General features: G+C 36.1%; 1 protein-coding gene across 2 annotated transcripts; it reads left to right on the top strand.

The window, feature by feature from the left end:
* Window positions 1–1019: 1019 nt before the first annotated feature.
* On the top strand, window positions 1020–9905 carry LOC310723218 (interleukin-1 receptor type 2-like). 2 transcript variants are annotated; one of them, XM_083535985.1, is made up of 10 exons: window positions 1090–1272; window positions 2048–2120; window positions 2784–3039; window positions 4752–4923; window positions 5079–5256; window positions 6265–6333; window positions 6925–6981; window positions 8013–8148; window positions 8573–8706; window positions 9073–9905. In XM_083535985.1, the coding sequence occupies exons 1-10, from the start codon at window positions 1219–1221 to the stop codon at window positions 9213–9215; spliced, it is 1272 nt and encodes a 423-aa protein (XP_083392111.1). In that variant the 5' UTR covers window positions 1090–1218; the 3' UTR covers window positions 9216–9905. The 2 variants fall into 2 exon arrangements, with proteins under 2 accessions (XP_083392112.1, XP_083392111.1); XM_083535986.1 differs by lacking the exon at window positions 2048–2120 and having other exon boundaries at window positions 1020–1272.
* Window positions 9906–15255: the final 5350 nt, after the last annotated feature.

The following is a 15255-nucleotide window of genomic DNA, read 5'->3' as shown; positions in this document are numbered from 1 at the left end:
ACTGAGACGAGCCTTTGTTTTTTTTGCTCAGCAGCGGTTTTCGTCTTGGAACTCTGCCGTGCAGACCATTTTTGACCCAGTCTATTTCTTATGGTGGAGTCATGAACACTGACCTTAACTGAGGCAAGTGAGGCCTGCAGTTCTTTGGATGCTGTTGTGGGGTCTTTTGTGACCTCTTGGAATACACTCCAGAGCATTACATTGGCTCACCTTCTACCCAAAATACCATGGTGGTATCCTGTCTTTCCCAGGTAAGTGATGCATGTGCCTATCCAAAATGTAAATCATGATCGGACCTCATTATGATTGGACCATTAATGGACGGTACTAACCTCTGAACACCAGGAACACCGCTGTCCTGCTGTTTAGTAGATGCTCTGACCCAGTTGTCAAGACATCACTCTTGTTAAAATCACTTCTATCCTTTCAGTTTGCAATTGTTCCTGCTTTCAACACATGAACTTCAGAAGTGGCTGTTTATTCGCCACCCAATTTATTCCTTAAAAGGTAGCACTGTAGGGTTTACATTAGTCACTTCACCTGGCCTTGGTTTTAATACTATTGCTGGTTGGTGCATGTGTATACAGTAAATGTGGGTACGTGTATAACATTACCAATATATCTAATAATTTTTTATTATTTTTGTAATAAATGTTTTTCAATGTATTTTGGTACATTATTATGCTGTAACCTTTTTTAGGACTTCAGTAGTAAACATTTGTAGCTTTATGAAAAAACAAATGCTTATTTTTTTAATCAATGTATTTTTTCTTTGCAAATCTATTGCATGAGAAACTTATTACAAACATCTTTAAAATTGCTAATGTGCGTTAGGCTGAAACTAAATATTAAAATAAATGACCTTTTTTTTTTATTATTATTATTGGTTGTGACAGTTGAACAATGTGCTCATCAAAAACAAGCTGCAGAACACTTCTGGTGTCTTCTGGCTCCTCATGTACAGTCTGGTTATCACCTATGTGTCATGAAATGTATGTATGTGTCATGGAAATCTCAGGAATTTCCAAAGCTCGTGAGGAACTTTTAAAAAGCGCTCACTGTCAAAGGTTTCCCCAAATACCACCTACACATCGAAAGAAGAAAAAAAGGGAACTGCTCACGACTTCCGTCTCCTCCTTCATCATATGTGCCTATATTTGTGCATGTCTTCATCACTCTCTCTCTCTGCCTCTCTGTGTGTCTGTCTCTCCCTCGAGGATGCAGTCATCAGCCTCCTGGTCAAATACTTACATGATGACCTTCCAAATCCAGGTAAGAATGATAAACAAGCTCTTTATTGATCTTTAAGAAAAAATGTGGGAATTTTGGGAATGTGTGTGTTTGTTTATATATGTGGAAGAGAGAGCAGTTGCAGAGCAGTTTTTTTTAATACTGAATACATGTTCTTTAATGCTATACACTGAATGGTTACAGAAACTGCTGTTAATTTTGATGCAGATTATTGCCGTTTATTTACCTACTGTCTGAGCTTCACTGCTCTAAACTGTCACTTAAATCATTTAGAATCAATATGAAATCGAGGGCAGTTCCTTACAGAGAAATGTAATGTAACATCAAGAGTCAAAACCTATTTTTCAGATAATTATTTGAGTTTATGTTTCTGTTGATCTTGTTTTCTTAATATAAATAATAATAATCATTTAATTGCATTTAACACCATAAAGAACTATTAAATAACATTGAAAACAAGATGAAGTGAAAAGGATTTGATTTTATATTTGAGTTTATATTAACAGCTCTGTTTTTAAACACATGACATGCAGACTGTGTGAGTGTAATCAGCTGTCAGGAATAAGTTTTATGTCAAGAACAACTGAAGAGAACTGAAACTGTGACTACTCTTTCGGTTGTATCAGATAAAAAAGCTTTAAATCCTTTATTAACAATCATAATCTAAACATGTTTGTCTTTAGGACTATAAAGATTATTCCATAAATAATAATTTATAAGTAGTAATAGATGGTAAATTAAACTAAATAGTTAAAGGTGTAAAATGTACTCATGTCTACTGATGTTTTTGACCCAGTGTACTGTAGGTATCAGTGTATGGATGATCTTGTCTTGTGGACTTGCCCCTGCCTGTGCAATACCTGTGCAAGGTAGTGAGTGTGATAATTTTATACAACTTTCATATTTAATACTTGCTGAAGGGATAACAAGGCCAATGTTTATGACTGCATTCATTCTTTTGTATTCTTTAATATCCATCTCTGTAAATACACGTGTATACCACAGCTTAGAGTTAAACACATGACTCACTACTCACACAAACAGCTCAAATATCACAAAGTGCTTTCCAGTGAAGAATATAAACATTTACTGAAGATAAAAGAATGAGGAAAGTTTAAAACCGGAATCACAATAATCACAAAAGTTTAAGTAAAATATTAACTTGTATATTACCTGCACACATTATTCTTAGTGCAACATTATCTATCGTTATTAAAGAGAATAAATCTTCTAGGGATGACAGTAAAATGCTGTGTAAAGGATCCCAGTGTTTCTGAAAGCAGCTCTGATTCGAACTCGGAAGGTGTGTAAAAAATAAATGCTTTTAAGCAAATACTGAAGTAGATTTGAACATATTATTAGATGCTATGTTATTAAATTGTATACTGTGATTCATGCAGTGATGTTGCTGTATTATAATAACCTTTATGATACATAAACAGTTTGAAAAGAAATTTCCTGCAGTAGAATATTCTAAACATTTCAAGCACCACTGCATGCCCAAAGATTATAGACACTTGCGATTTTTCTAGCTGATTGTGAGGTAATTGGTGAGGAGATTGAAGATTTCCATGCTCAGGGGGAGGCTATGAAAATCACTTTCCCTACTCTGGAAGCTAACATTTGGTACAGGAACCTGCCTGTAGACAACACCACCACGTTCCAGCTGGTGCACAACAAGCATTATTACCTGAGAAGCCAGGGTCACAGGGTAATACAAAAGGGGCGGGACCTCTGGCTCCTTCCTTCTATGCCTTCGGACTCGGGGACATACACCTACGTGTTCAGGTAGGATCATATTTAACGTTTACCCAAATGTTTTATATGAATTTGTCCACGTATAGAAATCTTCATTCAAAAAAATTTATTGATGTAATGATTTGTCCCACTGTAGATTGAGACAAAGCATATAATAGTTTACCACTTCAACCACATAATTTGAGGCTAATGTAGTTAAAAGCTAAGAGAAACTTATGGCTGGAAGTTTAGCAAGTATTTTTTTAGATTAGATACAACTTTGTCATTGTGCAAGGTACATGTACAGAGCCAATGAAATGTAGTTGACATCTAACCAGAAGTGCATAAGTGACCTATTTACAATAGATAACAGTTGATAAATAAGGTATGAGCTCCATATATACAGGGACAGAACAGACGGTTTACAGAAGGTGCAGGGGCTAATAATGAATGGTATATCTAGTAATTTACAATATACTGTGCAAAGTTTATGCAAAGACAAGTATATAAGCAGATGTGTAGATTTGACCAAGATCAAATCTTTATTTACAAACAAGGGTAATAAGAAAATTAGAAATTAAAAAGTATATTTACATCTAAACTGTGTGTATAATTTCCTAACACTTTGCATGTCACCTGCCACCTCATAGTCTTTCATGGGGTGAAAACAAACTAACTTCTGGGAAGGAAATTAAATTGTTTGGTATTTGACACTGTGCTTTTAGACACTGTGTGGAACAGAGCTATGTATAAATGCAGACACATCACAGAAAACATCAGTTACAGTTGTTGGGGCAGAATCACGTTCCTGTCCATAGCATAGTTTGGTGTTCAAAGTTTAAAGTTAGGATTGTGCAATTGATATTCTTTAGACTTTGCTATAGACTGCATTTGTGTTTTAGACCAACAAAGGAATATTAGACAACAGTTTTCACCTTTTATTGTGAGCAAAATATATAGGAACATTGGTTACAATAACTGCATCAAGCCATTGATTCATCACCAAAATATGGGATTCTTATTTTGTAATGTATTTACCGCTTTGTACTGCAGCTTCACTTAGTTCATTTTATTCAGTGCTTCAGTATAATCTAATAATAATGAGTTGAATCAGAATTGGCGTTCTGATCTTAATGATACCCCCAACCTTCTCCTCTGAATTAGACAGTGATATTTCTACAGTATTTATTTATTTACAGCTCTTACAATGATTGTCATCAGCTGTTACTGTTGTTGTTTTTTCCAACCCATTTGTTTTTTTGGGTTTTTTTGCACAGTACACTAGTGGTTTACACTGGACTGGACAAAAAAAAATTATACTGAGTCTTCTAAAGCAGCGACACTAAATACTCCTTCCATAAATATTAAATAAATATCTCCTAACAGGAAAATGTGCCATATTAACTGTTTTGATAGCAATAATGTCTACAGTTTTAAGGTTGAGGTTTAATGTTTAAATAGAGGAAAAATAGAAAAATCTCATTAATAATAACCTGTGATTTCCAAATCAAATCAGATCTTTCTTTTCTTTTAAGGAAAAAAAATCAGCACCTTCTGACCAATCACATCTTAGAATTAAACAATGCTGTATTTAATGGAAACCAATTATGATAATCCATATAACATTTAGATATCATTTTAGTTTGCATGGAAGTTAAGCTTTCAATCATTTGACACACTCCAGTACACTTTTGTGATTTGTGTTGGATGAGGAAATGATGTCACAAGTTTTCTTTTCTTACTCATGTCTGTTGTCTATTTAGAAGCGACACGTTTTGCTTAACTGGAAGCTTCACTGTGACCATCTATGAAAAAGGAAAAGAAGACATGGAGATGATGTCACATCCTGTTTCTACAAAGCCAGACAAGGACCTGACAATCGAATGTCCACACATAAATCATTTCAACAGGCTGGAAAGTCCACACTGGTTCAAGGTATGTTTTTTTGTGTAGCGTGATAGGAGGAATCGATTCAAGGACTGTTTGAATAGAAGGAAGGACAGTTTGCATTTCCACATTAGGGTCAGACCACAATCCTCAAAATTGCAACAAGTATATCAGTACTAATTACCATATTTTGTTATACCCAGGGTTTTCACATGGGTCTCCCATTAACAAATGGGACTCGTTATGAAATTCTGTCTGGAGACAGTCTTACTATCAGAAATGTTTCAGCAGAGGACAAGGGCCTGTACACCTGCTGGCTGACGGTCATGTTCAACAATGTGATATATAACGTTAGCAGGACCTGGAAACTTCAAGTGTTATGTAAGACAGCAAGGTCCAGCATTACACAGTCATACATACATACCACTACCCCATAGCACAATCATCTTATGTGCAATCAAGTGGATAGCTTTATACAAAAAGAAGTTGTCACATTCAATGTTGTTGGCTTAAACATATGTTGCTCTAAAACCTGTATATGCTTTTTAGCATTGATGGTGCCTTTCCACATGTGCAAGCTGCCTATAAGGCACTAACACTCTCCTATACCATCAGACATGCAGGCTTTTGAACTCCATGCTGATGATAAGCTGGATGGTCTTGCTCCTCTTTAGTCTGAGGGACAGGGTGTCCATGGCATCTTAAATGAGTTTTGTCATTTCGTGTGAGCTCAGTAATGTTCCTTTAGTATCACAAAATGGTATCATATCAAAATTTTGCCTCAGCATTTTAAATGGTCTTTGGTCCAGGGAAGACAGTGATGTTTCTGGATCATCTTCACATGTGTTTATTTGTTGCATGATAGAGCTCTACCTACATTTGTGGATGACACTATGATCTGTGCTCACAGACAGTTTTTTGATGCAGTGCTGCCTGAGGGCCTGAAGATCATGTGCATCCAATATTAATTTTTTATCTTTGTCCACTGCACATATTTCTATGGATTCTTTGAATCTTTTGATTATATTATGTACTATAGATAATGAGATATTGAATGTCTCTGATGTGATGTTGTGGAACATTATTCTGAAATAGTTCCACAATTTGTAGAGCTATTTTCTTGCAGATTGGTGAACTTCTGCCAGTCTTTACTCCTGAGAGACTCTATAAGATTTTTATACCCAGTCATGTTACTGATCTGTTGCCAATAATCCTAATTAGTTCCTACAGCGGTTTCTTTACAGTAACACTAACCTTTTCAGCTTTTTGTTACCCCCGCTCCTATGTTTTTAAAACGTGTTACAGACATTAAATTAAAAATTATTTTAAAAGCAATGCATTCCGTGTTATGTTCTGTGAGTTTTAATAATTTCGCACAAATCTTTCTAGCTCCAGTCACCAGCGTTCCAGAGTCACACACAACCCGCACCACTGAATCACCAGAAGTTACTTGGACATGTGAGTGTCTATATACTTGTATGTGTGTACAGTGTATATATAGTATATATACACAGTACTAAAAGTTTTGTGCAGAGGTTGTACAAAATTTTTACTACACATGTTTAAATTAGCACATGACATTTAGTCTGAACTTAATAATGTCAAAATGAAAAAATATCTGTGCTATATGTATTGTATCTGTAAACTAGATTTGTAAAGTATGTATTTAAGTAATTTAAACCTATATTAAACCTAAACCTATATAAACCTATACCTTACATTTATATGCTTATAACTTAAATAGTTTTTGAGTTACTGAGGTCTGCATGACCTCCAGCAACTCCAGCAAATAATTATACACATTCACAAAGTTACTATGCACTTATTCTCTACTGTAATGAACTTTTTAAAATCACTTTTATGCATACTTCACAAAACTTTACATAGCTACCTTAACCAGCTTTTAGGCCCTCTCAGCCCTAATTTACACTTCCATTCAACTAATTTACTGTTCTGTCTTGAATTTGGCGTATTGTACAAAAAAATAATAAACAGGAGGCGGCAAAGTATATAAAGTGCATAATGTTGTTAACGTTTTTTTTTTTGCAGCTCCTTACATAACTATTACCAGTCCTGTTAATGGCTCTGTGGTTAAAAGTCATCTCGGTGAGTTTCACCTCTTCTTCTTTCGGCTGCTCCCATTAGGGGTCGCCAAAGCGGATCATCCGTCTCCATACTACTCTGTCCTCTACATCTGCCTCTTTCAAAGCAAACTACCTGCATGTACCTTTCATAACTTCCTTCACTACATACATAAACCTCCTCCTTGGTCTTCCTCTTTTCCTCCTTTCTGTTGGCTCCATTCTCAACATTCTGCTACTGATATCAGGCCTCTCTCATTTTGTCCCCAAAACATCCTACATGTTCTCTTCCTCTAAAAACTTGTTTCCAATCCTGTCCATCGTTTTCACTCCCAACGAAAACCTCAACATCTTCAGCTCTGCTACCTCCAGCTCCACCTCCTGTCTTTTACTCAATGCCACTGTCTCTAAAACATACAAAATTAAATAATTTTTTTTTAATATATATATAAAAACAGTAAAAGCAACTAACCAAAGGCTGCTTTCATTAGATCAGATAGTCTAATAGTCAATATAGGAAATGGTTTCAGATACATTTTAACAGAAATATTTCTCAAAGCATTTTCTGTATTTTTTAAATACAAAAGTACACTTTATTATTTTGATAATGGTATGGCTTTTGTATTTTGTATTTTATTTTAAAATACATTTTGAGGTACCTTTGCCCAACCGTGATGGCATTTCAGTAGCATGTGTAGCTCAGACAGAGGGGGAAAGCCTTGTCACTTGAGGGTTGATCAGAGTGAAAGCACAGACTCTACTATAACAGTGTAACTAAGAAGGCGAGCCAGATGTTAACACAGATATGAGGGCGCTCTGAGAGTCACAGGATATAGATGCTTAATTGGTACCTTCTGACCAATCAGATTTGAGGGTTCAGCAGCACTGTGGTATAAAATGTATTGTATTTTGATAAAACATGCAAAAACAGCTGTGGATCTGACCATTACAGTACAACACACACACACACACACACGTCTTTGTGTAAAAATGGTGAAAAACAGAACTCATATTTAGACATGTAAATGCCTCATCATGTTTGATGTTTGTGCTCAGGCTCCAGTTTGGTAATTCAGTGTTCTGCATTTGTGAAAGACCAATCAGACGACATCACTGAGCTCACCTGGGTGGTGGACGGTCGAAAGGTGGACAGTTCTTATCTGAGTGGACGAACATATCAGGAAACAAAGAGGTGAGAGTTCAAAATCCTTTTCATTCCCATGTGCAACCCACAAGCAAATCTTAACAATAAACCTTTATTCATCTTCATTACCCGATATCACATATTAATATATTAATAAATAAAATAATAGTATTTGAACTCTGACATTAAAAACCTTTGTGAAAAACTAGAACACTGTCTGAACCTCAGCCCTCCCCACCCAAAATTAGTACCTGATCTTATTAATGCTCTTGTAGCTCAATAATCCCACAGTCATGCCTCCAAATCTAATGGAAAGAGGGAAGCTTATTACAACAGAAAATTTGAATCTGGAATAGGATGTTTAATGAGCACACAAATATATAAAAAATGTATAGTGCCAAATAAATAAATTGCAGAAATGAATGAAGAAAAGTGAAAAACTGAGAAGGTGTTAACATGTAGCTATTTACAGGATGTCAGCTGGCCATTTGGAGGCACTACTGATCTTCCTGGAAGTGCATGAGGAAGACACGAGGGCTGAGCTAAAATGTGTCGCTCAAAACTTGTCGGGGAAACAGGAAGTTGTTGTGCAAATTAAACTGGGAGGTAGGTAAACATGGAGTGTGTAAATAAAAATGTGAAATTAAAACGCGGAGTTTTATCTTGTATTGGTCTGAAATTACATTCTACATACATTTTGAATCAAAACAAATGTTACTCCTTTAAGAACCACCGTTATTAAAGAATTTATTTAATCATTATATAAATAAAGGAAATGTTTATTCAGCATTAATGGAAGGAGTCTCCAGTGTGAACACTGTTGTAAAAAAAAAGTTTTAGGACATGGAGCAAAATCTTTGCAGTTTCTTAGTTACATCAGAAGCTGCATTTTTGTCATATTAACATTTGATGTTAAATCTCATGAAATATTAGACTGCACAATTTAACACTCTTACTGTTTCCCCTTTACAGACACCATGTTGGCGTGGTTCATAGTGGCTCCTGTGGCTTCCTGCTTCTTCGTGCTTGTGATTTGTGTGTTCCTGCATCTGCTATGTCGTAAACAACGCAAACACAACGACTACATCCTGGCTCGACACAACAGCACCTTTTAAATGTCTTTCCAACATACATAAGTCCAAACTTTATCACGGTTAAACTACTTTTTGTAGCAGAGTATAAATAATGACTATGCATATGCCACTCATACATATACAGTAGTCTTTAAAAAAGCTTTCATACAGTCTCTGTTTCTTGATAAATTTGCTTTATATTTCTCTCACTCAGCCCTGCGTCAGTATTCCCAGCCTGCATTATTATTATGACACTATTCTCATTAAACCAGTAACTGAAACAGGATTACATGATGACTGGAATGTATTGTTGGTACTGGACATTATATGTGTAAGTAATGCTGTTGTAGTAATTATGACTCATTTGTATGGGATAAGTGATCTATGTATTGTGATCCTTCACAACAAAAGTTTCATGAACATTATATTTTTAATGCAAACTGATTACTTTGACCTTTAGCTGAATTAACTCTTTTAAATGGAGTCACTCCATAAGAGCCTTTTTGACAATGACATTGTGGGAACCTACGGAAAAATCTTATATTACTGCTAATTAAAAAAGCATTTGCCAACAAAACAATCAGAAGTTCATGAGTCTATTGGTTCATAGTAGTGGTAAAATGTACACAAAAATTTTCCCATCTCTGCTGTATATACTGTTTTTGCTCAAATTTTCAATATACAAATAGAAGGATATTATTTATCTATTAATCTTATTTACTAAGAGACATATGGTTTATTTAAAAGGCTAATTTAAAACGGGCTGAGAAATATGACAAAGTAGACCCTGGACTGTTAAGCAGGTAGAATCCTGTATCAGGATTTTGTTGTGAAGGATTACAATAAATTACAACATACAATTTCACAAATGAAACAAAATTACTCTTCCAGGACTCCAGCAATTGGTCTCCTCATTTTCTAGACATATACAGACTGTTTTTAAAAGAAGAGGGGATACTACACAGTGGTAAACTGATATGTTTTCTATGTTCTAATAAAAATAATATACGGGTTTATGAGAATTGTATATCATTGCATTCTGCTTTTATTTTCATTTTATACAGAGTCTCAACTTTTTTGGAATTGTACACAGAGAGACTGATATACTGAGACAGCAATACAATGCGGAAGTAATAAACTGATAGTAATACACTGATACTGTAATAAAGAAATAATAATAACACAAAAATAAAAATCTTTTATACAGGAAGATATTTTGTTTAATGAAACTAATGTGAAGTAAATGGATAAATATAAGCTTTATAGAAGCTTGCAGCAGGATATTATATTAACTAAATGGGATTTACAACCTTATTTAATGTTGTTTTTTACATGTACCATTCAGGCATAACTTTATGACCACTGAAAGGGGGGAGGTCAAATAAAGTCCGAATTACGAGAAAAAAGTAAACAAACTTTTTTTTTTTTTTATTTATTTATTTTTTTTTATATATGGCAGAACGGGCTTCCAAAGGTTTCAGGCCAAAGAAAATGACAGGAGGTTTCCAAAATGTGGGATCATTTCGAACTAAAATGAAGAAAACACTGTACAGTGCATTTACTTTTTTTTTCTTTGAGTAACATATTTAGTTACATATTTGTATTTGCATTTTGATGTAATATGGCAATATGGGTTTAGTTTTCACAGATATTCTTGTGTTCAGTTTCAGCAATAAACGTACATTTTTCTAAAAAGGAAACAAATTACGTGTTTATTTTAAGAGACCCGTTTTATTTTATCTTTTATATTTAATTTTGCTTTTTAATAAAGAAAAAATACTTCTTATCCGATTATTCAATTAATTGTTGGAATAATAGGTAGAACACTCAATTACTAAAATAATCGATAGCTGCAGCCCTAATAAGATTATATCCCCTTGTCCTTTTTAAACTACACAAGAATCCCCCACCACCACCACCATCCTCAGCAATCTCCTACTGATATACTTCATGTCCATCCTCTGCACATGTCCAAACAATCTCAATCTCGCCTCCCTCCCTTGTCTCTAAAATGTCCTACATGGGCTGTCCCTTTAATAAACTCATTTCTAATCCTGTCCATCCTCATAACTCTCAACGAAAACCTCAACATCTTCAGCTCTGCTACCTCCAGCTCCACCTCCTGTCTTTTACTCAATGCCACTGTCTCTAATCCATACATCATCTCAGGTCTCACCACAGTCCTATAAACTTTCCCTTTCACTCTTGCAGATACTCTTCTATCACAAATCACTCGTGTCACTCTTCTCCACTCACTCCACCCTGCCTGCATTCTTCACTTCTCTAACACACTCTCCATTACTTTGCACTGTTGGCCCCAGGTACCTGAACTCCTCCACCACCTCCACCTCTTTTCCCTGCAACCGCACCACTCCACTGCCCTTACTAGAGTTTCTTACTCCTACTGACTTTCATTCCCCTTCTCTCCAGCGTGTACCTCCACCTCTCCAGGCTCTTCTCAACCTGCTCACTACTCTCACCACAAATCACAATATCATCCGCAAATATCATAGTCCATGGAGACTCCTGTCTGACTTTGTCCGTCAACCTGTCCATCACCACTGCAAACAGGTAAGGGTTTAGAGCCGATCCTTGATGCAATCCAACCTTCACCTTAAACCAGTCTGTCATTCCTACTGCACACTTCACTGCTGTCACACTGTGCTCATACATGTCCTGCACCACCCACACATACTTCTCTGACACACCTGACTTCCTCATACAATACCATTTAGACGGTATCTTGTATTTAAGTGAAATTTCACTGAAGTAATCAGTACTTCCAACTCTGCCAAAGGTACGTGCTGTTACAACATCCTTTATTCTTCTGGGAAAGCAGGAACAGGCTTGAACCTCTTAAAAATCTTAAAGCAACACACTGAAAAATATTCTATAAATGGATGAAATCTAATCACCTCACACATTTACAGATAGATACAACTATATACATTTAATCAAGATCAATAATCAAGTCATGGTAGCACAGATTTTATGCAAATTTAAAGCAATTAAAAATTTACATTTTATTAACAATTATTAAAAATGAACATTTTAATAAAAATTTGGATTAAATAAAGTGGGGTGAACTGCTCATGTACAAAAACGTGATATCTTTGTGCACAGTGAATATAAACCTCCAAATATAATGAGTATATTTCCATACTGTCCCCTGTTACACCTGCACTCATGCTTTAATCCAGATTTATAATGTTAGTCTCTGTTGTTTGTTATTTAACAGTGGCTCTAAAATGTCTCAGACAAATTTATAGTTACTCAGTAAATTTTGTAGATATGGAAGTTGTTTGATCTGATAAATTTAGGTGTGTTGTATACAATAACCAGACTTGTGCGCATTTTGTTACTAGCTAATATGTGATTTAATAGAGTGGGGCTGAGTCTGTATCGGTGACAATCTTTGACAATGAAGTTGTAGCACCACACATTTTTTAACCTTGTTCTCCATAACAGTTATCTCAATTCAAATCAATTCAATTCAGTAACATTTTCTACCTCCTATAACAGTGATTAGCTGCAGCTGTAAAATGTCAAATCATCTCTTAAACTGGCCATGTCAGCTGCTTCAGACTCAAACTGATTAGGAATGAATTAATAGACAGGCATATCACATATTCACAAATTTAGCTCAGCAGAATTCAACTATAATGAAAGCAGCATTCTACAAAATGTGTGTTGTGTGTTGTAAAACGTCTATTCAAGGAAATGATTCTCGTTGTTTCCTTCCATTATTTTCACACCACACATCATTTAAAAATTAAATCTGCATTGTAGACATACTGCAAACATTATTTTATTCATTCCTGTGGTTTGTCTATCTTTCTCTGAGGTCTGCAGATCTCACAATACAGCTAGAGGAAATAGGTTCTAAGATAAATCTCTCAATGTATTTTTAAACTCCTCTCTTGAGTGCAGACAACTACTGCCAATATCACCCAATGTTCAGATTATCAGATACATTAATTATTAGCATTTTATAAGGTTCAGGTTTCACTGTAAAAAAAAATTCGTAGTTTTAACAGTGAACGTAAAATAGCGACAGTAAAATCCTGTAAATTATAAAATGTGAATTTACTGGGGTTTTTTTTAACAGTTAAACACTGTTAATGTAAATGCAAGTAAATGTAATTTTTTTGCATTATTGCTTTGTATAACTATTCCCTACATTAGTTTTCTAGTATAGTATATATAAATTTTCTTCAGATTTGACTTCTGGTAAGACTGCCTTCTACAAGGAAAAGCTCAAAGCCTCTGCACAAGATCCTCATAAGCTCCACAACACTTTGCTGCCTTCTATGATAAGAAGATTAAGGAAATCTGCCACCCCAACAATGACTACACTGCACAGCCAGAAACCCCCTACTCCTTCATTGTCAAGCTTCTTAACCATAACAGAAGATGAGATACTGCAAGTCATTCAATCTTGCAATCCCACCACCTGTCCTCTGGATCCAATCCCTTCAACTATGCTTCAGACCATCTCACAAGACCTCCTGCCCCTCATCTCCACAATCATCAATGGGTCCTTAACATCTGGCCATGTGCCAACTTCCCTCAAGCAAACAAAGGTCATTACTATCTTGAAGAAACCTGCTCTGGATCCATCAGACATCAACAACTACATTCCCTCCGTTTTTCAAAAACTCTGGAACGCACTGTTTTTAACCAACTTTCTGTCTATCTCTTACAGAACAACCTCCATGATCCAAACCAGTCTGGCTTCAAAGCGGCACATTCCACAGAGAATGCAAAGCAAACTGTATGCTGCTCTATCGGCCAAGCTGTCATCTGTACTTATCCTCCTTGACCTTTCAGCAGCATTCGACACAGTCAACCACAAGACTGTCTTATCTACCCTCAGGAGCCTCGGTATACGTGAAACAGCGTGGAAATGGTTTGCTTCCTACCTGGAAGGTTGCTTATAACAGGTAACATGGAGGGGTTCCACATCTGCCCCAAGCAGACTCTCCACTGTTGTCCCACAAGGCTCAGTACTTGGTCCCCTGCTTTTCTTCCTCTATACCCACTCTATTGGTGAAGTCATATCCTAACACTGCTATGCTGATGACAAGTAACTCATCTTTTCTTTCTTTCCCTTAGATACCACAGCTTCTGCTCGGATCTCGGCATGCTTGACGGAAATATCTTCATGGATGAGTGCTCATTAATTAAAATTCAACCCCGGACTCAACAGAACTGCTGGTCATCCCAGATGAATTATCTCCAGGTCAAGATCGCCAAATAACTCTTCATGACTCTCTGCTCTTCCCCTCCGCCACTGCTTGCAACCTTGGGGTAACTATGGACAATCAACTGTCCTTCTCCTTACATGTTGCTAATGTGGATTGTTCTTGTCGATTTTTTCTCTACAGCATTCAAAGGATTTGACTATTTCTGTCCACACAGGCTGCTCAGGTGCTTGTTCAGTCTCTTGTCATTTCGAGACTGGACTACTGCAACTCTCTACTGGCAGGTCTTCCTCTGAATGCTACTGCAAATTATGCAAAATTCAGATTCAAAACAATGATGCTTGCCTACAAGGCCAAAAATGGATAAGCACTATATTAACTCAGAGACCTCATCACACCTCGCACTGCACCACGCTGTCTAAACTCCTCCAGCACTGCTAAACTGGTACCACCTTCTAGGGTTAGGGTTAGGGTTAGGGTTAGGGTTAGGGTTAGGCTAACCCTAACCCTAACCCTAACCCTAACCCTAACCCTAACCCATAGAATGAAAGATGAGCTGGGTATCTTCAAGCAACGGTTGAAGACCTACCTCAATGCCACAAATGTAAACGTAAATGTAGTCCACTTGACAGAGTGAATGAAAGCAAATGAGTGAATTCAGACACAGAGGAACACTGTGGTTAACAGGCAGAATCACTGAAAGAAAGAACAAGAAATAAAACTACATACAGTTACAGCCTTAGAGATCAAATGATTAAAAAAAATCCAAAAACAGAATTTTCAGTTTAAATTATTATAGTTTGACTTCATTGAGACTTAACAGAGATTTATATTTTATTGAAAATGTTTAGTTTTTCTCTGACTGTAGTGAATGTGTT

The sequence above is a fragment of the Silurus aristotelis genome, assembly GCF_946808225.1.
Source record: "Silurus aristotelis genome assembly, chromosome: 3".
Lineage (NCBI taxonomy): Eukaryota > Metazoa > Chordata > Actinopteri > Siluriformes > Siluridae > Silurus > Silurus aristotelis.
This window is presented reverse-complemented; position numbering and strand designations above follow the sequence as displayed.